Here is a 22,740-nt window from a genome sequence, read left to right as displayed (position 1 = left end):
ATAAGGACCCCTCTTTAATATAAATCTGAACTGTGAACAGAGCTCACTACATAGACCTGTGTGCAGTGTAGCCAATCATATTGCAGTATGTTGACATCTCATTCTGTAATGAAGATTTGGAACATGTTCCAATGTAGCTGTTAAAATCAACCCCCCGGAACGTCCGTAATAAAATTAATCCAGAGTGACTATGAGTTGACTTTCCATATGTGTGAACAAAATAGCTCTGACTAAGATGTATTCTTCAAACTGCGTATTTGTGACTGTCTGTGGTGGTATGGCTCTAACTGGATGAAGGCTGAGAACATTACAGAAACCTTTGCATTTGAAAGATCTAAATCACTTAACATTTTATTAAAGTATTAATGGATGATCAGCTTCTGTACTGCTTACACTGAGCCAAATTCTGAAGTTCTTATTAACTGCCTCTGCAGTCAAAACTCTCATTTTAGAGAATGGGAGTTTTGCCTGAGTTAGGACTGAGTAACAAGAATGGGATGTGACCAATTGTTACCAAATTTTAAATGTGGATCTTTTAAGTAAAGATTTAAATGAACACTTACTTAGTGACACCTTTAATTAACATAGAGAATTATAAGAAAGTGCTTTAAAGATGAATTTTCTCATATAGCCTGGGTCTGAACCAAAGCCCACTGAAATAAATGAAAATATTTCCATCACCCCATATTGGTAATAATATGCACTGTGCTGCGTATTATGGCCATAAAGTGCACAGGGCATAAAAATCATCTCATTCATAATGAGAGATTGGAAATAAATGTTAAGAAACCCCATTTTAATGTTAATTGATGAAGAAGTATGAACTGAACTGCCTGAGAAGAATGTTCTCAAACTTTATACATATATTGGGGTGAATTTTGCTCATAGCGTTTAGGAAATGTATTTGTGTTTTTGGTTTCATTTACATTTGGATGGGAGTAGGAGCTGCTATTTTAAAAAAGTAAATAAGTAACATAAGCTGATAAAAAAGCATTCTATCCTGCGTTTTAGTGCTCCTCCACTCCAAGTCAGGTGTGTATTCACGTCAGGACTGATGGGCAACATCACCAGTTTCAGCTTTTACAAAGCAAAAAATGCATTGCTGGGTGAAGAGCTATTGAGATTGCAAGGCAGCTCCCCACTGCACCCCAGTTGTCAGGAGGGGCTTGAGAACTCCTAATGGGGATAAGAGGCTCTGGGGAGTAGAAAAGCTGAAGGTACATGAGGTGGTGATTTAACCTGAGTGCTCTCTAAACTTTTCAAATGAGTTATCAAGCAAATTCTAACACACCTTTTATCCTTGTCTAGACAAGGTTACTACATAGTTCCTTACTGCTCTACTAGTCTCTATCATTTCATTGACACTACTTAAGGATAAGACAATTCCCAACATGAGTGAGGGTGTCATGATTTGCCCCATAGACTTTTGGTTCACGTGTCCTAATGAAGTTTTTCCTAATGCTATTTCTTCTTTGCAAATTTTTGATCTGTTATGGTGACATCCCTTGAGCTATGTAGTCTCCAGGAGTGCAAGTCTATTACAACTTACCTTCTGGAGAAACAGAAACGCAATGTATAGAAATTATAAACGAGCCACATTTGTCCTTCCATCTCCCCCTGAGCCATTGCAGTGTGTTCTCGTATGTTAATTTGTAGTTTGGCTCAAAAAGGAGCTGGCAGTTGGAAGCTATGGGCTAGTCTTCACTACCGTGGTAAGTTGACCTAAGCTACGCTACTTCAGCTATGTGAACAATGTAGCAGGAGTCGACATTGCTTAGGTCAACTTATCCTGGTGTCTTCATTGCACTGCGTCAACGGGAGACGCTCTTCGGTCGACTTCCCTTACTCTTCTCGGAGAGCTGGAATACCGGGGGTCAACCGGAGAGCACTCTGCCATCAATTTAGCAAGTCTTCACTAGACCCGCTAAATCGACTCCTGCTGCATCGACTGCAGCAGCATCGATCTCCCCGTGGTGAAGACCAGCCCTGTGATATTCTAGGTCACCCTCATGTCACATCATATATGACTTTCCCAAGGAGGTCTATACGTTAGCTCAATTCTCATGCCCTAGTTGTTGAAGTCCAAGCATGTTGACTTCTAATTACAATAATTTTCTTCTGAGAACACAAATAAGTACATTTTCTTTTTATTTCATGGAGAAAATTTTTGTATAAGGAAAGATCAGAAAGATCAATGAAAACTGACCTCGTATCTGATGCATTGTCTTCTGAAAGAACTACTGAATAGGCCTGCCTTGCAGCAGCATCAGGAGCATTCCTGTAGCGTGGTTTCAGCTTCCTGGATAAAAATATCCATAGTATTAATGTACTGCAGGCTCAGACAGCTTTAAGCTATTGGTATACGCAGAGTACAGGTTACATTATCTAATTCAGATCAATCTGTTAACATTAATATCTAAAGTTAGGGATAAAATGTAGCATCTGAAATTCTATCCCTCTCCAGAAAATGGTTTACTTGCGTACTGTACAATATTCCAGCAAAGGCGTTTCAAAAGGCCTCCAGTTTATATAACCAACTAAGCATTCAAAGTTCAAACAATGCTGAGCAAATAGTTTATTTAAATCTATCCCCTTCACAAACAAGAATTCAAATTGGATTTTGAGTATTGGTATCAAACTAAATATGCCTTTGTCAGCGGAAGTGAGGCTTTAATATGAACATTGCACCCAGACTGCTGTATTTTTTTGAGAATATTTCCTCTGGATAACTCTTTAACTTTTTAAAACTAGAATTTGTTATAAGGTAATACAACTAAGCAAAACTTAACATATTGGCCTCACTGCACATTAAGCAGTGGGGGCCACTGTCTGGTTTGTTGGAAAAGGTGTGTCCTCCTATAAGGGCTAGAGAACCAGTGAGTGACTTTTAGCTGTAGCTACAGACCAGGTGCGTGTGGGGACAGGGATCCATCTGCCCCAGGTGACTGGAAGAGAGGGAGGGACTATATAGCTCCATTTTGGTGCAGGAAAAGCCCTCTTCTACCCAGACCAGGCACAGCAGCAGCCATCCTCCCTCCCATGGAAGTGGTGAAATACCAGGTTTTGTGAGGCTGTGGGCACTGCGCTAGTTGCTTCTTCCTTGAGGGACTGGGAAGGCATTTTCCCCTCACTGCCACGCTAGCCAACGCAAAGTGAGGGTTTTTTCCACCTTCTCCACTGCAGGTTCAGCTGAGGGAGGGGGAGCTAGTTGGGGGTCAACATGAAATGGGAGTTAGGCTATGATGTCAAAACTCATTATGTAAACATGCGGTGGGTGACCGGTGCAGGTACTCCATCGGGAAGGGATGCACTGATCAGATAAAATGGACTGGTAAAGCATTTAAAGGAGGTAGTCTTAAAAGGAGCTGAAATGGGGGATTCAGTGCTCCTATGACTGGTCTGGCAGGGAGTCACCCCACCCTCCTTTACAGCCCCCCCTCCATGCCTAATTCAAGATGTGAGGGATGGTGAGATCCCAGCAGAGGGTTGGCTGGGGACCAGGACGGGTAAAGGAAGGGCTGAGGAAGCCCCCTGAGTATATATTGAAATGATTATGAAATTACCTGCACTGTGCATTTATTGCCAGGTACTCCCAGACATTTAAGAATGGAATTGCTGCGTAATTAAACCACATGCAGTGTCTTCCGTTCTTTGTTCAGCATAGCCGGACAATAGCATCTTTCTTATCAATAACCGGAGACAGTTTCAACTGCCTCTGATTAAGGATATATGTATCAAAGTGCATTCAAAGGTCAGTAGACAGTGTTTGGGCTAAATGATATAACACCAAATATCCCACGCTTAGTAATTTCAGAAATGCCATGCATGTTTCCCTCTTGCATTTTCACAGATAATTCCACTTTCCTGCCCGGATAGCTGATTTTAGTAGAAACATAAACCCCTCTAATATATGGGGTAAATTATGCTCTAAATTTTTTTTTAATGGAAGACTCATATTTCCAGTAGGTTTCTGAATATAGGATACAGGTGATCATTAATTCATCCAAAACATAAGTACACTGCAATGTTAATTTGCCAACAAACCTATGTTTTTTGGAGTTTTAAAGACACGATTATTTTCTCTGGTGGTCATACAATCCATTCTCTCACTATTACATTTATTATGGTCTGAGGGAGTTTCTTGCAGGTCTGAAATGACCACATACTAATTTAATTCTAAATACAAAATTGTCAATAAATTAAAACATTTTATTTTAGATTATCTTCTTTCATGATTTCTTGTCTCATTGGGATCTAAATGATGGCTTTTATGATTGCAAAATGATTCAAATCAGGTGTTGTGATAAGCTTTCAAATTTTGCTTCAATGAAATATATTGTACTGATAATAAATCTAGACAATAAAATTTGGTCTGCATAGCTAGATGCTTTTTGTTCTATATTTCATATACCAGACATTTTGTATTTTAAATCAACTGAAATTAGATTATTTCTTTTTAGTCCTTTCTGCTACTGTAAAGAGATTACATGTTTGAATTTAAGATTTCTTAATGCAGTCAGGATTTCACTCCTTTACTTTCAATGGATTTAGGAGCCTATGTGCCTAAATCGCTTTTGAAAATAGGACTCAGGCACTTATGAAAGTTGTCCCGACTTCCTTTGATGAATGCTAAACTGATTGAGATCTAGCTTGGCCATAGACTAAGCAGGAAAAAGGCATGCTTATTCTGTCCACAAGGGGTGTTATACTCGTATAACTGGAGTGGTTTAATTATACTAATATAATTCTGCTGTTAAATTTCTCCATGTAGGCAAACTCGGAGACTCTAGCCCTATATTAGGCTGGGTGAGAGAGTTGTGATAAGTTGATTTTTCTATCTGTGATCTAGCGTCACGTTCAACTTTCTAAACTAAAACCAAGTTTTGGCCACACAGGAAACCAATGCGATCACTGAACTAAACATTTAAGGCCATATTTTAAAATGCAATTTAATTACAATTCTAGAATAGGGGTGTCAAGCTCGTGATTTCTTTTATTTTCCTGTACTAGCAAGTGGACTCAGCATTCAAAAGTGTGGGACCACGCTGATATAGTGTAACAATGCTGTGGACAATTTATTATTGTAACAAGTTACAATATGCATATTTAGGAGAGGGAGTGTTGGCGAGTGGCTAAAGCAGGTGATTACAGGTTTTATTCTGGGCTCTGTTACCAGCCCACGCTATGATCTTGGGCATGTATTTAACCTCTCTGCAGGGGTGAAAGTGAGCCAGTACGAACCGGTATGGCGTAGCGGTAAGAAGCCGGTACAAACTCACCCGCAGCCCCCACACAGCAGCACTTCAACGTCACTGCCCCTTCTCCCCCGTCGGTGGCTCTGCCCGTACAGATCCTACCGGCAGGGCCGCCAACAGGGGCAGGGACGTTAAAGCGTGCTGCGGCAGCGCTTTAAGGAGGGTCCTTTGGCATGGGAAGGCTTTAACGTTGCTGCGCCCCATTGGAGGCCCTGCTGGTAGGGACCCTACCAGCAGGGTCACCGATGGCGGGGTGCAAAAGGGGCAGCGATGTTAAATCGCTGCCACGGCAAAGGACCTCCTTAAACCGCTGCCACGGCAGCGCTTTAACGTCCCTGGCCCTTTTGCCTGCCCCCTCGCCCCAGCCGCAGGGCAAAGGGAGCAGCTGCCCGGGCCCTTTTAAATTACCGCTGGAGCCCCAGGCAGCACGGACCAGGCAGTGTGGGAGGCTGACCCCGCAGTTCTGCCCCTTCCGCCTGAGGCCCCACGCCTTCCAGGGCTGGAGCCAGCCCTGGCCCCCGTACTATAAAGTCTTTGGAGTTACTTTCACCCCTGCCTCTCTGCCTCAGTTTTGCCCATGTGTAAAATGGGGTTAATAATCTTCCTAGGGGGATCTGAGTGTTAATGTTAGAGTGCTTTGAGAGCTGCAGCTGACAATACTTCTTCAAAGGTCTGTTACTGGTTGAGGACGCACCTCCTGGAATTATGAAGGTGCAGCCATAACTAAGACTTCTAGATATTTGATTAACTTTCCTAGTGCTGTGGTCTGGGGACTGTTAAAGCTATTTCTTGAGCTAGTTGAACAAAACCAGAGAGAGACAGAGAGACTTCTCAGAAATCTTCCAGGAGACAAGAACCCTCTAAGATTATCTTCTTTTCCTAGACTGGGAACTAGCATTACAAAAAAAGAGCCTTCCCCTCCCCCCAGTTAAAATTGCCTACTCATTCTAATAGTTAGCAGATCCCTAGCACTGCAAAGGAGTGATGTGGCTGTTAAGCAGTTGCTTTACTCCAGTTAGAAAGCATGGATGAGAAAAGAGATGAGATTTGACAGGCAGAAATGCAAGAAATGTTAAATTTAACTTCTCACCTGCCCTTTGGAGAGCCTGTGGCTGGTCAGCCATGGAATTCAATGCTGCACAAGGTCACAAAGACATACTTTGCTTTGATTTTATAAATGGCTAATTTTACGGTCACTAACATGCATGGCAAAGGCAAGATCCTATACTGATAAAAGTAAATCAGTCTCATCCTTCCTGGTGTAAGTTGATGGCAGCCAGGAGGATTTTGTTCCTTTTGACATAACACATTGTAAATTGGCCAGGGTTTGGGTTAGGTTTTTCCAAAGGAGCCTAAGGGAATTAGGAATTTCAATGGGAATGTGTCCCAACTCCCTTAGGATCTTTTAACAATCCCTGTCTTGGTTTCTTATCTGTTTCTGAACCATCAAGTACAGGGCCTATGGCAGGTTGCCTGACTGGTAAATTCCATTTTCTCCAGAACCATTTCTGTGCCTTCTAGGCATCATTTTCTTTCCTTTTCCTTTGAACATTAGCTATTTTTACAGTAGGTAACACTCTGTACACACTATGAAAAAGAAAAAGTTTAATAGAGAACAATAGCCTTTGTATAGTTTGTAAACCAACCATACCATATAATGTCTATACAGCCCTGTCAGTTTCAGACCAATTAAACTATATAGGACTTTTCCAAAAACCAAACAAAACCAAAGAAGTGTGTATTGTTGTTCTCTGACCTAGTGATTTCATAATGATAAAGCTTAATTCCTTTAATTCTCCATGACATATGCTAGATTCTCTATACTGATGTGTACTCCTGATCTACTCACAGCAATAGACATTAAGCATTTATTTATTTGTAAATATCACGCAAGGGTGGATTCAGCAAGTTTGCCTTTTAGTGTGTGGATGTGAAAAACCTCTCTCTTCCTCTTCACCCTCCTCAGCAGATTCTCCGCTTTAATAAAAATCAAGTAACTTTCCAATTTAGGTAATTTCATGTTCTGTTTGCTGGGAATAGATGGGGGAGGTTATTTGAGTTCCTGCTTCTACCTAGGAATAGGGGGCACAGCAGTGTTCTTGTCCTCCTTTCTTCATCTCTAGGCCAGTTGTCTGTAACAAAACATGTTAAATGTGCCTTAGTTTGGAAGCAGAGAGCATAAAAGGATAGTTTTAAAAATAATTCAAGGACAGGCCAGATGCCAATTTCCTCTTAAATCGGTTCTTGGCTCCATTTCTTACATGGAAATCTTCTAAGAGCTGGAAGCTGCACAATGGAAACATTATCCATGTCTTTTTTCTTTAAACATTTTTGACAATGAGTTTTGATTTGTCTGAAGCAATAATAATAGAAATCCATAGGTGCAAGTTTAAGGGCTTCCTCCGGGTATTTCAGGCATCAATTACAAGTTCCAGTTCCTAGTTGGGAAGAGAGCTCCAATTTAGTGATTCAAGGACCTGATGTTGTATTTGCTGTCAAGTGGAGGACAAACTGAAACAGCAAAAAGCATGGAGCTCACTCATTAGTATCAATACTCATATTTGGAACATCTTAAATGCCTTCATGTTAGCCCACAGGAGACACATCTAGCTCTTGGCCTTGATGAAGAGTAATAGAATATTATTCAATTCCCAGTTGTATGGGCATAACATAGATTAATGGGAGTCCTGTGCTTACATCAAGACTATGCCCACACACTCATGTTAACTAGGGTTGTACTGATACACGGATGGGTCCCCAAGAACAAATTTAGAAAGACCCCTCTTTATTTTTTACTCACCCTGCTATCCAAAGAGTCCATCCTAACCCACCCTCCTCAATTCTAGGGCTCTCAGCCTGGCTGCTGGGCTCCAGAGTGTTTCTGATGAGACGGTAGATGCCTAGTCTCATTAGCAGCTGGTCTCGTTCCCTGCTCCCTTGTCTAGTTTCCTTGAGTCACAGCAGTCCATGCTCCCAGTATCTTCCTGACCCATTTCCTACAGTCTCTATCATTCACTCGGCAGCGCTTGCTCTAATGGGTTAAAGGGATACTCTGCTATGCTATGCCTCTTGGCTCCAGAGGGCAATTCCATTTCTGGCGCTTCTCAGTACAGGGGAACAGAGTCACTGCACAGAAGCATGACTGATGAAGACAAAAGAGCATTTCTCATTCTGCTGCAGACAGCCCAGAACCACTCTAATGACGGCTTGCAGTCAGTGTCTAAGGAATGCCTGGGAGCCCAGGGCCTTGTACATTACACCCAGGATGTTTGCAGGGAGTAGAATTGTGAGGCACATTAGCGGGGTTCTCTAGTTATGTGAGAGGCAAAACTTATTTTTTCCAATTTGCTTCATCTCTTTGTCTTTCTCCATAGTGTTTATAGTGACCACCAATGAAAGTAACAGAGATCTGCAAAGGGGTTATCAATCCCCTTTAGCAGTACGTGTTATCTCCTCGACAACAGCCAGGCTCCTCAACCTAAACATGCGCTTTGTGAGACAGCATGATTTTGTGATGCTTCATATCCTAAAAAATCAGAAAGAGAGAGTCACATACATACACAATGTAAACAGCCTTGCAAACCCACGCAATATAGTAACCATAACAATATACCTAACCCACTATGTGTAAGAGGGGGAATGGTCCCGCTATTGTGCGGAACTTTCCTGGCTTCTGCACTACCCCGGTGAAGTGGGCTAGCGAAAGGATCTGAGTCCCCCCTCCCACTTCCTTTACCCAGTGGCCTCCCTGCCCTTGAGGACTCCCCTGCCACTCTCCTATCTGGCAGAGTCCTTGTAACCCCAACAAGGCTGGGCCCAGGATTCCTGGGGGGCTCGACCCTCTAACCCTGCTGTGGTCACCTAGGACAGGGACTAGGGTGTCCCCACTCCAGGGTACTCTCTCTGCAATGGGCACTTCTCTGACCCACTGACCATTACATACAAGTTAAAGCAAATGCAAGTTATTTAATCAACAATTAATTTTAAAAAGAATAAGGAAAAATGGAAAAGGTTAAAGGAAACACATCAACACGCTCTGTGGCAGGGAACATCACAAACAGTGTCTCCGGATGTCAGGGCACTTCACAGTCTGTTCCTTATAAGTCCCAGGTCTCCTTCTCCGGCCCTGGCTGTGCTGCAGGGATGCTGTGGGTTGGACACTTGCAATCGTGGTGGCCACACGCCTCCAGGCTTTGGGTGGTGGGACCCTTCTTCCCAGCATCAGCCCCGCCTCGGGTTAAGATCCCCCTCCCAGTCTGGCCTGCAAGGACCCTTGGCTAGGGGTGTCTTTCTGCGCTGGGCCCTTTGCCCAGAGTCCCCCATGGCTGGCCCCGGTTGCTCACCACACCTGGCTCTGGGGCTGCAGCTCTGCTCCCAGCACAGGGTCTGCTCTCCCTGGGCCATGTCTCTGGTTCCTCTGGCTCTGGCATAGCTCTGCTCCCCAGCTTTCTCCTTCGCTCGGCCCCACACTGTCTGACCCAGGCTTACATGGAGGATGGGACAACCCTGGCCTCCTGACTCCCTGATTAGCGTGCCCACCCTGTTATTCAGGCTAACCTGGAGCATTGGCCTCTCTCCATTGTACCTGGGGACTGTCAGACTAAGGGTCCTGATTTCCCATCGACCTGTCCTCTTTTAGTACTGGGAGCTAGCCAACCAAAACACCCCCACTGAATGTTAGTAAGGGGGCAACAGTCCCCTTACATATGCAGTAGGCCAGCCTCCTGCTCCAACAGGATTAGGGTGGGATTTTCAAAGGCATTTAGTGTTCATCTAACTTTGCTCCCTGAGACTGCAGTGGAAACAGATTAGGTTCATTCTAATTCCCTTCTGGGGTTGAACCATCACCAAGCTCTTGTTGGAACAAACCAATGTGGAGCAGCATCACTGTTATACAGTTAATGTTAGAATGTTTATACCGATATGGTTTGCAGAACTTGGGGGGAACTGCCACAGGAGCTAGTTCTGAGTTGTCACTGCCCCTAGACTGCCCTTGTATTTAGCACAGTGTTGCCAAACTGTGAAATTTTATCATGAACCTCACAATAGTTGGTGTTTTTCTTAAAGCCCCGGATGCTGGAATCCTTTGAGAATCTCAGTTTTCTTTAAAAAAAAAAAAACTTTCCAGCCCTTATGGTTTCAGAGAAAAGCCTGAAAACATGACCCAGAATGCATTCTAAAGCTCAGAAAGCAAAAGGCAAATAAAGAGTCCTTAAAACTAAACAAAACCTCATCGTAAACAAACTCCTAGATGGAACTACTATAAGATGGGTGCATAACTGCTTGGAAAACTGTTTTCAGAGAGTAGGTATCAAGGGTTCACAGTCAAGCTGGAAGGGCATAATGAGTGGGGTCCCACAGGACTCAGTTCTGGGTCCAGTTCTCTTCAATATCTTCATCAATCATTTAGATGATGCCTAGAGAGTAAACTTATAAAGTCTGCGGACAATACCAAGCTGGAGGGGTTGCAAGTACTCTGGAGAATAGGATTAAAATTCAAAATGATCTGAACAAACTGGAGAAATGGTCTGAAGTAAATAAGATGAAATTCAATAAGGACAAATGCAAAGTACTCCATTTAGGAAGGAACAATCAATTGCACACATACAAAATGGGAAATAACTGCCTACGAAGGAATACTGCGGAAAGGGATCTGGGAGTGATAGTGGATCACAAGCTAAATATGAGTCAACAGGGTAACACTGTTGCAAAAAAAGTGAACATCATTCTGGGATGTATTAGCAGGAGTGTTGTAAGCAAGACATGACAAGTAATTCTTCTGCTCTACTCCGCATTGATTAGGCCTCACCTGGAGTATTGTATCCAATTCTGGGTGCCACATTTCAGAAAAAATATGGACAAATTAGAAAAAGTCCAGAGAAGAGCCACAAAATAAGGTCTAGAAAACATGACCTATGAGGGAAGATTGAAAAAATTGGGTTTGTTTAGTCTTGTAAAAAGAGAAGACTGAGACGAGATATGATAGTTTTCAAGTACATAAATGGTTGTTACAAAGAGGAAGGAGAAAAATTGTTCTCCTTAACCTCTGAGGATAGGAGAAGAAGCAATGGGCTTAAATTGCAGCAAGGGAGGTTTAGGTTGGACATTGGAAAAAATTCCTGTCAGGGTGGCTAAGCACTGGAATAAATTGCCTAGGGCAGTTGTGGAATCTCCATCACTGGAGATTTTTAAGAGCAGGTTAGACAAACACCTGTCTGGGATGGTCTAGATAATATTTAGTCCTGCCATGTGTGCAGAAGACTGGACTAGATCACCTCTCGAGGTTCCCTCCAGTCTTATGATTCTGTTTTAAGTCAATTTCATGATTTTTGAACACCGGAGGTTGGTAATGATGTGAACAGGAATGGTATGTTTGCTCTCCTGTAACTGGACTTATAAGAGGTTTCCTTTTAGTAAGCTATTACCAAAACAAAAGCGAGAGAAAGTTTTCTTACCATGGTTCAGTGTGTTACCTTTGGATATTCACACTTGAGGAAAGAAAAGGAGTACTTGTGGCACCTTAGAGACTAACCAATTTATTTGAGCATGAGCTTTCGTGAGCTACAGCTCACTTCATCGGATGCATACTATGGAAACTGCAGCAGACATTATATACACACACAGATCATGAAACAATGCCTCCTCCCACCCCACTGTCCTGCTGGTAATAGCTTATCTAAAGTGATCATCAAGTTGGGCCATTTCCAGCACAAATCCAGGTTTTCTCACCCTCCACCCCCCCACACACAAACTCACTCTCCTGCTGGTAATAGCCCATCCAAAGTGACAACTCTCTTCACAATGTGCATGATAATCAAGGTGGGCCATTTCCTGCACAAATCCGGGTTCTCTCACCCCCTCACCCCCCTCCAAAAACCACACACACAAACTCACTCTCCTGCTGGTAATAGCTCATCCAAAGTGACCACTCTCCCTACAATGTGCATGGTAATCAAGGTGGGCCATGTCCAGCACAAATCCAGGCTTTCTCACCCCTCGCCCCTTTTCCCGGGGGGACACACACACACACAAACTCACTCTCCTGCTGGTAATAGCTCATCCAAAGTGACCACTCTACCTACAATGTGCATGATAATCAAGGTGGGCCATTTCCAGCACAAATCCAGGTTTTCTCACACACACCCCCCATACACACACAAACTCACTCTCCTGCTGGTACTAGCTCATCCAAACTGACCACTCTCCAAGTTTAAATCCAAGTTTAACCAGAACGTCGGGGGGAGGGGGGGTAGGAAAAAACAAGGGGAAATAGCCACTCCCAGTCTCTATTTAAGCCTAAATTAATAGTATCCAATTGGCAAATGAATTCCAATTCAGCAGTTTCTCGCTGGAGTCTGGATTTGAAGTTTTTTTGTTTTAAGATAGCGACCTTCATGTCTGTGATTGCGTGACCAGAGAGATTGAAGTGTTCTCCGACTGGTTTATGAATGTTATAATTCTTGACATCTGATTTGTGTCCATTTATTTTTACGTAGAGACTGTCCAGTTTGACCAATGTACATGGCAGAGGGGCATTGCTGGCACATGATGGCATATATCACATTGGTGGATGTGCAGGTGAACGAGCCTCTGATAGTGTGGCTGATGTTATTAGGCCCTGTGATGGTGTCCCCTGAATAGATATGTGGGCACAGTTGGCAACGGGCTTTGTTGCAAGGATAAGTTCCTGGGTTAGTGGTTCTGTTGTGTGGTATGTGGTTGTTGGTGAGTATTTGCTTCAGGTTGCGGGGCTGTCTGTAGGCAAGGACTGGCCTGTCTCCCAAGATTTGTGAGAGTGTTGGGTCATCCTTCAGGATAGGTTGTAGATCCTTAATAATGCGTTGGAAGGGTTTTAGTTGGGGGCTGAAGGTGACGGCTAGTGGTGTTCTGTTATTTTCTTTGTTAGGCCTGTCCTGTAGTAGGTGACTTCTGGGAACTCTTCTGGCTCTATCAATCTGTTTCTTCACTTCCGCAGGTGGACACCATCAAAGGGCCTAATAACATCAGCCACACTATCAGAGGCTCGTTCACCTGCACATCCACCAATGTGATATATGCCATCATGTGCCAGCAATGTCCCTCTGTCATTTACATTGGTCAAACTGGACAGTCTTTACGTAAAAGAATAAATGGACACAAATCAGATGTCAAGAATTATAACATTCATAAACCAGTCGGAGAACACTTCAATCTCTCTGGTCACGCAATCACAGACATGAAGGTCGCTATCTTAAAACAAAAAAACTTCAAATCCAGACTCCAGCGAGAAACTGCTGAATTGGAATTCATTTGCCAATTGGATACTATTAATTTAGGCTTAAATAGAGACTGGGAGTGGCTAAGTCATTATGCAAGGTAGCCTATTTCCCCTTGTTTTTTCCTACCCCCCCCCCAGACGTTCTGGTTAAACTTGGATTTAAACTTGGAGAGTGGTCAGTTTGGATGAGCTATTGCCAGCAGGAGAGTGAGTTTGTGTGTGTGTGTCCCCGGGAAAAGGGGCGAGAAAGCCTGGATTTGTGCTGGACATAGCCCACCTTGATTACCATGCACATTGTAGGGAGAGTGGTCACTTTGGATGAGCTATTACCAGCAGGAGAGTGAGTTTGTGTGTGTGGTTTTTGGAGGGGGGTGAGGGGGTGAGAGAACCTGGATTTGTGCAGGAAATGGCCCACCTTGATTATCATGCACATTGTGAAGAGAGTTGTCACTTTGGATGGGGGGTGGAGGGTGAGAAAACCTGGATTTGTGCTGGAAATGGCCCACCTTGATTATCATGCACATTGTAGGGAGAGTGGTCACTTTGGATGAGCTATTACCAGCAGGACAGTGGGGTGGGAGGAGGTATTGTTTCATGATCTCTGTGTGTATATAATGTCTGCTGCAGTTTCCATGGTATGCATCCAATGAAGTGAGCTGTCGCTCACGAAAGCTCATGCTCAAATAAATTGGTTAGTCTCTAAGGTGCCACAAGTACTCCTTTTCTTTTTGCGAATACAGACTAACACGGCTGTTATTCTGACACTTGAGGAATTCACTCATGCTGAGGTCACTTGGGCCCTAGAGAAGTCTAAAAATGAACCAAGAATATTTCTTCAGCTTACAGCCTGAGGAAGGTGGCAACCCTGCTATCAAAGACATCTGCTTCCCCAACTTAGAAATCATCAAACTCAATGCAGACCTAATTCTATCCCTGTGCATGCATGGGATTGTGGCCCTAATTTTGGGCTGTCCTTTGGGGTCCAAGGCATCAAAGATCCCCGTTGCCAAATAATTAATGCCAGGCAGCCTAGCTTCATTATTTGAGATACAAGTTTGGTTGAGAAGTAACTGAGTAAATATCATCTACTTAAACTTTTGTAAGGCATTTGATGGAGCCTTGCATGACATGCTAATTTTTTTAAAAAAATAATGCTAGATAATATCAGTAACACACACATTAAATGGATTAAGAACTGACAGATCTCAGAAAGTGGTTGGCGATGGAGAATCACCATCAAATGGGGGTGTTCCTAGTAAGGTCCAGCACTATTCAACATTTTCATCCATGATCTGGATGTAACTATAAACTCACTGCTGATCAAATTTGCAGCTGTCACAAAGATTGGTAGAGTGATAAATAATTATGAGGACAGGGCCCTCATACAGAGTGATCTGGATTGCTTCATAACCTGAGCCCATTTTAACAAGATGTGTTTTAATACAACCAAATGCAAGGGACTACGTCTAGGAACAAGGAATGCAGGCTATGCTTTCGGAATAAGGTACCATAGCCTGAAAGCAGTGACTCTGAAAAAGATTTAAGGGTCACAGTGGACGAGTAACTGAACGTGAGCTCCCAGTGTGTGTTGCTGTGGCAAAATGGGCTAATGCGATCCTTGGCTATAGAAACAGGAGTGTTGAGTAGGGCTGTGATTTCACCACGGTGCATGGCCTTGGTGAAATTGATAATGGATACTGCATACAGTTCTGGTGTCCACATTTTAAGAAGGATGTTGAAAAATAGGAGCGGGTGCAGGAAAAAGAGCCACAAAGATGATTCGAGGGCTGGTGAAAATGCCTTATCGTGAGACACTTAAAGGGCTCAACCTGTTTAGCTTATCCAAAAGATCGAGAGATGACTTGATTACAATGTGTAAAATACCTTTGTGGGGCGACAATAGCGAATACTAAATGTGCTTTTTAATTTAGCAGCGCAACTTGAACAAGGTATAACAAGAATCAAGAGTTGGAAGCTGAAGCCAGACCAATTTAAATTAGGCACCTGTTTTTTGTTTTATTTTAAACAAACAATGAAGGTAATTAACCATTGGAACAAGCTACCAAGGGAAGTGGTGGATCTTCCATTTCTTGATGTCTTCAAGGAAAGCTTGGATGCCTTTCTGGAATGTATGTGTTAGCCAAACATAAGTTATTGGGTGCAATACAGGGGTACCTGGGTGAAGTTTAAGGGCATGATCTATACAAGTCAGCCTACATCAGTGGTCCGCAAAGTGTGGCACACCCCCCTCCCTGGGGATGCGGCGGGGCTCAGGCCACTCGGACAGGCTTCAGACACAAGGAACAGATTTTCCAAGCTGTTCACTGTCCATATATTTTATAAAAATGTCTTGTGGCACTATTGCATTTTAATGGGAATCAAAACTATTCTAATATTGAATGGCTAAAGCTACTTCCTATAATTCACCAGTCTTCCAATCAACTTCCACATTTCTTAAGTCTCTATTCCAGAGGTCCCCAAACTGTGGGGCACATCCCCCTAGGGGAGCAGGGAGGATCATTTGGGGGGGGGAGGCCACAGCTGGGGCCCAGGCCAGCCCCCCAGCTCTGCTCCTGGCCCCTGAATAGTTTGGGGACCACTGCACTATTATATGGCAACACGTATCACTGGAACTTTGTTTGAATTCGCTTTGTACCTTTTTAAAATTGCTGCTGTCATTATTGGTAGGAGAGTGTAATGCCAGGGACCATAAATATTTGACAAGCTGAAAAACAGGCTGATATACACTATCCTTTAGGCAAACACAAGGAAAGCAACATTGTTTATCAGCTCATTCAACACTACAGAAAGTGCACGTAGAGGTCAGAGTGGAAGAAGGGCATGAAGACAGATAAAGTAGACAACCACGTTGCATTTTTTTATCCAACTTTGGCCAAATACCTGCTTGAGGCATAGCTGCATACATAGCTTAAGATTTCAGGCCCAATGCTCCACTTGTACCTTGCGTAGTCATGAGCTCCAGCCCAAGCAGCATTGTCAAAGCAATCTCTGTGCAGCTGTTTTTAGTGTGAGCCCCGCTAACGCGAGTCTGTGCACCCAGACTGGGAAGCTCACTCCCACTGCAGTGTAGACATACTCTATGAGTGTAGCTTTCGGAATGTGAATGGTTAAAATATATTATACTTCGTAAGGGTAGCTTAACCTATTACAGTCCAAAGATGTATGATGTACATATCTGGTTAGGGGCCTAGGGCCAAGATTAATATACTCTCAATTGATAAAAATGGGTATTCACACATGCCAATGAGCATCTTGTTGTGTGTTCAGTGAGGGGTACAGCCTAATCCCAGTGCATGAAGTAGCAGGGGTGTGCTGGCAGCTGAGTGAAGGGCATAATCCTAGTTTTTGCTCCTCCCCTTCCTGCCACAAAAGTTACAGGAGCAGAGCTGCTTCACCCCCGCTACTAGAGCCTCAGGACTGCAAGGGGGAAATAGCTGATGGGACGTGCATAGTTATAGATCCTTTAGCTCCCAGGCCTACCCTACTCCCATCCTCCTCTGTTTTACAGTGCACAGGCAGTGTGTGCCCCTGTGCACACTTGTACCACACTGCACATAAGGCCCCTAGAAGCAGAAAGGTTGGCCTGGCTCTAAAAGGATTCCCTCGTATTCAACATTAGTCAAGATGAAACGAATGGTATCCCCCATCCCCACTGCAGCATTATATCATGGCATTGCCCAAAGTCCTCAATCGGATTCCATGGTGTTGGGGTTGTATGGACATATGTCCAGAGCCAGAAAGCACTTAAGTCCCTGTGCCCTCAGTAGGATTTCAACATGAACTTGAAAACATCCTTCATGAATAAGGACGTTTTCTTGCATTGAGCCCATAGGAGAGAGGATCTCTTGAGTAGGACATTATAGGTACTAGAAAGTCTCAGCCCGACATGCATGCACCAGTAATTGAAAATCTTTTGACTAAACAAGAATGTGCTGCCTTTTTACCTAATAGAAACTGATAAGTAAACATGAGTAGCATAATGTAATATTTAGTTGGATCTCCGTTTATTTCCCATTTACTTGTATTATGCAAATCAACATAAGTAAACACATGTTCCTGATTTTGTACTGTATGTGTGAATTTGATATAATAAATAAAAAACAGCAGTAAACATGCACATGTACTTGACTGCAGAAAAACAACTGATTTCTCTTAAGCAGCAAAAATACTGAATTTAAAAATAAAGACAGTGCTGTTCATCTGAACTTGTGGCATTTGTTACAATAATTCCTCTACTTCAAACAGATCTCACTGCAAATGCAGTTGTAAATTTAACTACTTCTGATGATCCATTTCTGATGACCCCATTTAAGGGCACCCGCTGTAAAAGGCAGTTATGATCAGAAAAATGGCTCTAAAAGGTCACCCTCGCTAACATTTTATTCAAGTCACAGATGTTTACTTACCTTTCTCACAAAGTTAAGATTTTCATTGCTATTCACACTATAGAGCTAACCCACCAGGAGAATTTGAATTGTTCAAGCTAGAATAGAATCCACCAGCAATAGAATTGTTAACTAATGGCTGAAGCCTGCATTTGATGGCAAAATCCCTGTTGATTTAATTTGGAATCAGATTACGCTACATTTTTCAAATGCAGAATATTCCTGAGAAAGGTACTTGAGCCAGAAAAAAAAGAATCAGCTTGATTTTCAGATGACAGGCTGAATTTGCAAGGCTGGAAGATAGAACCCCTCTCTCTACATGTCAACTCAGCAAATTTCCTCTGGAAGTCGCTGCTATAAACAAACATGGAACGCGAGCTCCCTCAGTGCTATTGTTTTTATTTGTCATCACTTCTCAGTGCATAGCTGCACTTTAAGAATGATCTGCTTTAATGTTAGCTTTGACGATAGTGTAGTGCGCGGGTACAAAATAACTAATATTTCCTTGTTGGAAGCTTTTTTTTCCCCTCTTCTCTTTTTATGAAAAGTGCTCATAATACTTTACTGTACAATGTATCATGATGCACTTTTTTAAGGAGTCACTTTCTGAGCATTAGGCACTGATAGATATACTTATTGCCGATAAATTGAGAATATGCAATAAAATGTTCAGATCACTAAGTCTTCATAAAAGCTTCACTTTAATATTTCTGTATGCAGACAGATTGTTTCCTTGAACACCCAATGACTGCATTTATATTTCATTTTGCAGTTTTTTCCATATGGAGATGCTTCAAAGTTTGCCCAACATGCCTTCAGAACCTTTGATAAGAACGGCGATGGAACCATTGACTTCAGAGAGTTCATTTGTGCATTGTCCATCACCTCAAGGGGTAGTTTTGAACAGAAACTAAACTGGGCCTTTAATATGTATGACTTAGATGGCGATGGTAAAATTACAAGAGTGGAGATGTTGGAAATTATAGAGGTAAGAAATATTACACAGGATTACAAACATAATTTTTGTACATATTGAACATTTTCCATAAGGCAGGTGTATCGCCCATTCCAATAAACACAAATTTCCTGATACAAACACACAAGCAGGCATAGGTGGAGTGCTGAGCTCATAAGAATTTGTGCATAAAACATGCAGCATATGCAGAAAGAACTTGTATTTCTATAGAAGCTGTGCTGATAATGCTGAAATCTAACTAAGTAATAGTGGTTTGTGGAAAGCATAGTTTCACCAAGGAGTTTGCATCTCACAACACATTAAGATAGTTAGAACTTATCTGTCCAACATTAGAGTGCCAATTCTATGAGTAACTAGGATCTTCCATTATAAAAATGTGCAGTAGAAATAACTTCTAAAAATGTTGCCAAATTAGTGATTACTGAGGTGTAGAATATAGACTTGGATATTTTTAGTACATACAATAGCTTAGTTGGATTCTCCAAACAGTAATATTTCCAGTTGTACAAAACAGTCCATTATCTAAAATAGGATATTCCACTGTCCTCTGAACATTGGAAATTTGTTATCCAGACTTGTGCAGTTGGTCCCCATTTTAATAGAATAATGATGTAATGCAGAGCCATCATTTAGTATCGTTTCTCAACGTGATTAGCAAATTGAAAGAAAGACTTTTAAAAAAAATGTTTCCATGATTGCTGAGGGCTATGCAGTGTGTGCACACATGCATGCACTTATATCTTAATAGAGGTACATCTGATAATTTTCTGATGTGTGTGAAAAACAGTACAGCTGAATGCTTCTAGGACCTCAGATAGGAATTCTCAAACTTACATATAGTTCTAATACAAGCTTAAATCTTTACCTGATGGAAACATCTTTTCATTCTTGGTCAAGTGTTCCACAGATGATCATGTTTACTTCTTACCAGACCAAGATGATCTTGTAAAAAAAACCAAACAATTTTTTTTCCCAAACCGTTGACGAATATGACCGTAGAAAACTGATCAGTCAAATTTTGTATAAAATGTTTCAAAGAGCTGAAGGTTGTTAAAAACCTCAGACTCCAGAAGTGCACACACATCTGATCCAGAGCACAGGGGGATTTGAGCTGTAGTGCTGTTCTAGTTTGTTTTAAGACTACAGGACCACACTTCTACTGGATTATCACAAATAAAACTATGCATCTACTTGTAATTGGAAACTCACTTCTAACAGTCCAATTATGATTTTCTTTAAACAAAGGTTTCAAGTGTTTGAAGAAACAAATTCGTTCTAAAGTGACAAATGGAATAAGTATTTTAAAGAAGCCTGTATTTATATTAAGGAATTTCATTAAAATATTTAAGAGGCTGTTATTCCTTGTCAGAAGCAAATGGGTTTGGGATTTTTAAAGCTAAATTGAAGGCATAATCACCATCTCAAGTTAGAAAATCAACTCTGCATATAATCATGACACCCAGAACCATGTACGGACTACACTTAATTATACTGATTCCAAGTCTCGATTTTTTAACATTATTATTTTCCTTTCTTTTTCTTTCCAAAGGCCATTTACAAGATGGTGGGTACTGTGATAATGATGAAAATGAATGAGGATGGTCTCACGCCGGAGCAACGAGTAGACAAGATTTTCAGCAAGATGGATAAGAACAAAGATGACCAGATCACACTGGATGAATTCAAAGAAGCTGCAAAGAGTGATCCTTCCATTGTATTACTCCTGCAGTGTGACATTCAAAAATGAGCTAATGTAAAATGCATTATGGACTGCACAGAAGTTTAGATGTTCCATTCAGTTTGCAGCTATTTCCACACACACACAAATTGCTTGGACTACCTATAAATGGACTTGCTTCTTGTGTTTGAAACACTCGTGTGCATGAGAATGTCATTTGCTAAAGAATTTTAAAAGTATATATTATAAAAATAAACGGCCACAATGTGATGTGTGCAATGTCATTTCATAACAACCCTATTCCTCTGAAGCCTGTGCAGCAGAACCGTGCTGCAGTGAAATACTATTGATTGTTCGTTTTACTGACGCTAGCTATGTGTCTCCTAGCCTGAGTAATGTTAGTGACACTGACTTCCCATGGTAATGTAACTGTTGATTATAAACCATGTCACCATTCTGCTGTAAAGTAGTACTGGACAGACAGAGGCGAAAGTTCCTCAGTTCATGAGTCTGATCCACACATGTGCTTGTATTGTCAGTGAATATAAATGTAATTCATTTGCATGCCTTTTAGGTTTGCCTTAATTCTTACCTCATTTGCATCCTTTCAGTCTGGAAAGAGCTATGTCAGAGGAATGCAGTATAAACAAAGTTAAGTAAATCCTGCTAAAATGTTCCCTTAATTAAAAAGTCTATCTACACATTTAAAATATTGTTTTACTGGAAGTTTAAAAAAGTTTTATTGGAAGTTTATTGATTTCTGCCTGAATTTTCAAAAGCTTCTAAAGAGGTTGCAATATATGTCCAAAATAAATTTATAACATTTGACTTTTTCCCCCCTAATTCTTATTTCACATCTTTAGCATGTTGCTACTGCGAGAAAAAATATAATTCAGTCACTACAAGAATCTGCTACTACAATACTGGGAAAAATACGTATTTCATGAGAAAACAGTATACATGAAACTGGAGGTAGAACTTAATTCTTGTCCAAACTGCCTTATTTGATGAATTGTAATCAAATGCCGTGGTGCTCACATATATCTGTAGGGACAGATTCTCAACTCTATGTGTCAGAGAGAAAATAGCCGGTAAAAATACAGAGGAGCTCACCCTCCAAATTCTTCCTTATCCAGTGGTATTCCAGTATCTGGTCTCCCTAATATGGCACTGACAGCAAATCCTACTTCTGCAGAAGTAGTCGCTACTACAGTATATTTCACAGACGACAAAAGCAGCTAGGGAATAGGACAGTGGCACTGCTCAGAGCATTGTCAGAAGAGCTGTGATATGACTGTGTAAACTTGCAGCTCCTCTCTCCTTGTACCTCCTTCAGAAAAGTCACTGAATATTGGAGCTCATGTCCCACCCACAAAAGGACCTTGATTCCAAGCATGTAATACCTCTATATTAAATGCCTTGGATCTATCACCATTGCTGTTATTCTATATAGGCCTATTAAATGGGGGGAGGCATAGCTCAGTGGTTTGAGCATTGGCCTGCTAAACCCAAGCTTGTGAGTTCAATCCTTGAGGGGGCCATTTAGGGATCTGGGGCAAAAATTGGGGATTGGTCCTGCTTCAAGCAGGTGGTTGGACTAGATGACCTCCTGAGGTCCCTTCCAACCCTAACCTTCTATGATTCTAAATCAAGTCTGATATTCAAAAGGTTCAGGTCAAGATTCTTTCTAGGAAGCTTAAAAATAAGTTCCTCAGAAGTCTTGATTATGGAGGAGAAAACTGACACAACAGACACCTGAGTGAGGTTCTCACTCAAAATTAACTCTTCAGAGGGCAGCAACAATAGAGTAACTAGAGAGGAGTTTAAGATTCAATGGTTACAAGCACTGTAAGGTAAACATTTTCAAGGCCAACCAGCCACTAATTCAAAACTCTAAAACTGCAAGAAAAAGGGTTGCTTTATTTCCTGACAATTTTTAAAGTATTGCATCATTTCACCCAGAACTGCAGATAACGTTTCACTTGTCCAGCTCGTTAAGGCCCCCTTAAGTGTATTAGCCTTTGACTTCCTTTAAAATGCTTTACAGGATTACAGAAATGGCAGAAAAATACAATGCGTGCACTCTGGCCATGTTTGCCAGTTGGGGGAAGACAGCAAATCTCTAGCATCTTACAATTACTTTTGTTACCTTTTGAAGAAGCCACGCA

General features: G+C 41.8%; 1 protein-coding gene across 2 annotated transcripts in view; it reads left to right on the top strand.

Annotated features, from left to right (window-relative positions):
- VSNL1 (visinin like 1) overlaps positions 1 to 21,400 on the top strand; it is a 154,327-nt gene extending 132,927 nt beyond the window's left edge. For both annotated transcript variants that reach the window (XM_048845562.2, XM_048845561.2), the window contains exons 3-4: positions 18,691 to 18,906; positions 20,444 to 21,400. In XM_048845562.2, the coding sequence (XP_048701519.1) occupies positions 18,691 to 18,906; positions 20,444 to 20,641 (414 nt within the window). In that variant the 3' untranslated portion in view covers positions 20,642 to 21,400. The remainder of the gene's footprint in view (positions 1 to 18,690; positions 18,907 to 20,443) is intronic.
- The last annotated feature ends 1,340 nt before the right edge of the window (positions 21,401 to 22,740 follow it).

The sequence above is a fragment of the Caretta caretta genome, chromosome 3 (assembly GCF_965140235.1).
Source record: "Caretta caretta isolate rCarCar2 chromosome 3, rCarCar1.hap1, whole genome shotgun sequence".
In the NCBI taxonomy this organism is placed as follows: domain Eukaryota; kingdom Metazoa; phylum Chordata; order Testudines; family Cheloniidae; genus Caretta; species Caretta caretta.
The sequence above is the reverse complement of the archived record's forward strand: the minus strand, read 5'-3'. Positions and strand labels throughout refer to the sequence as shown.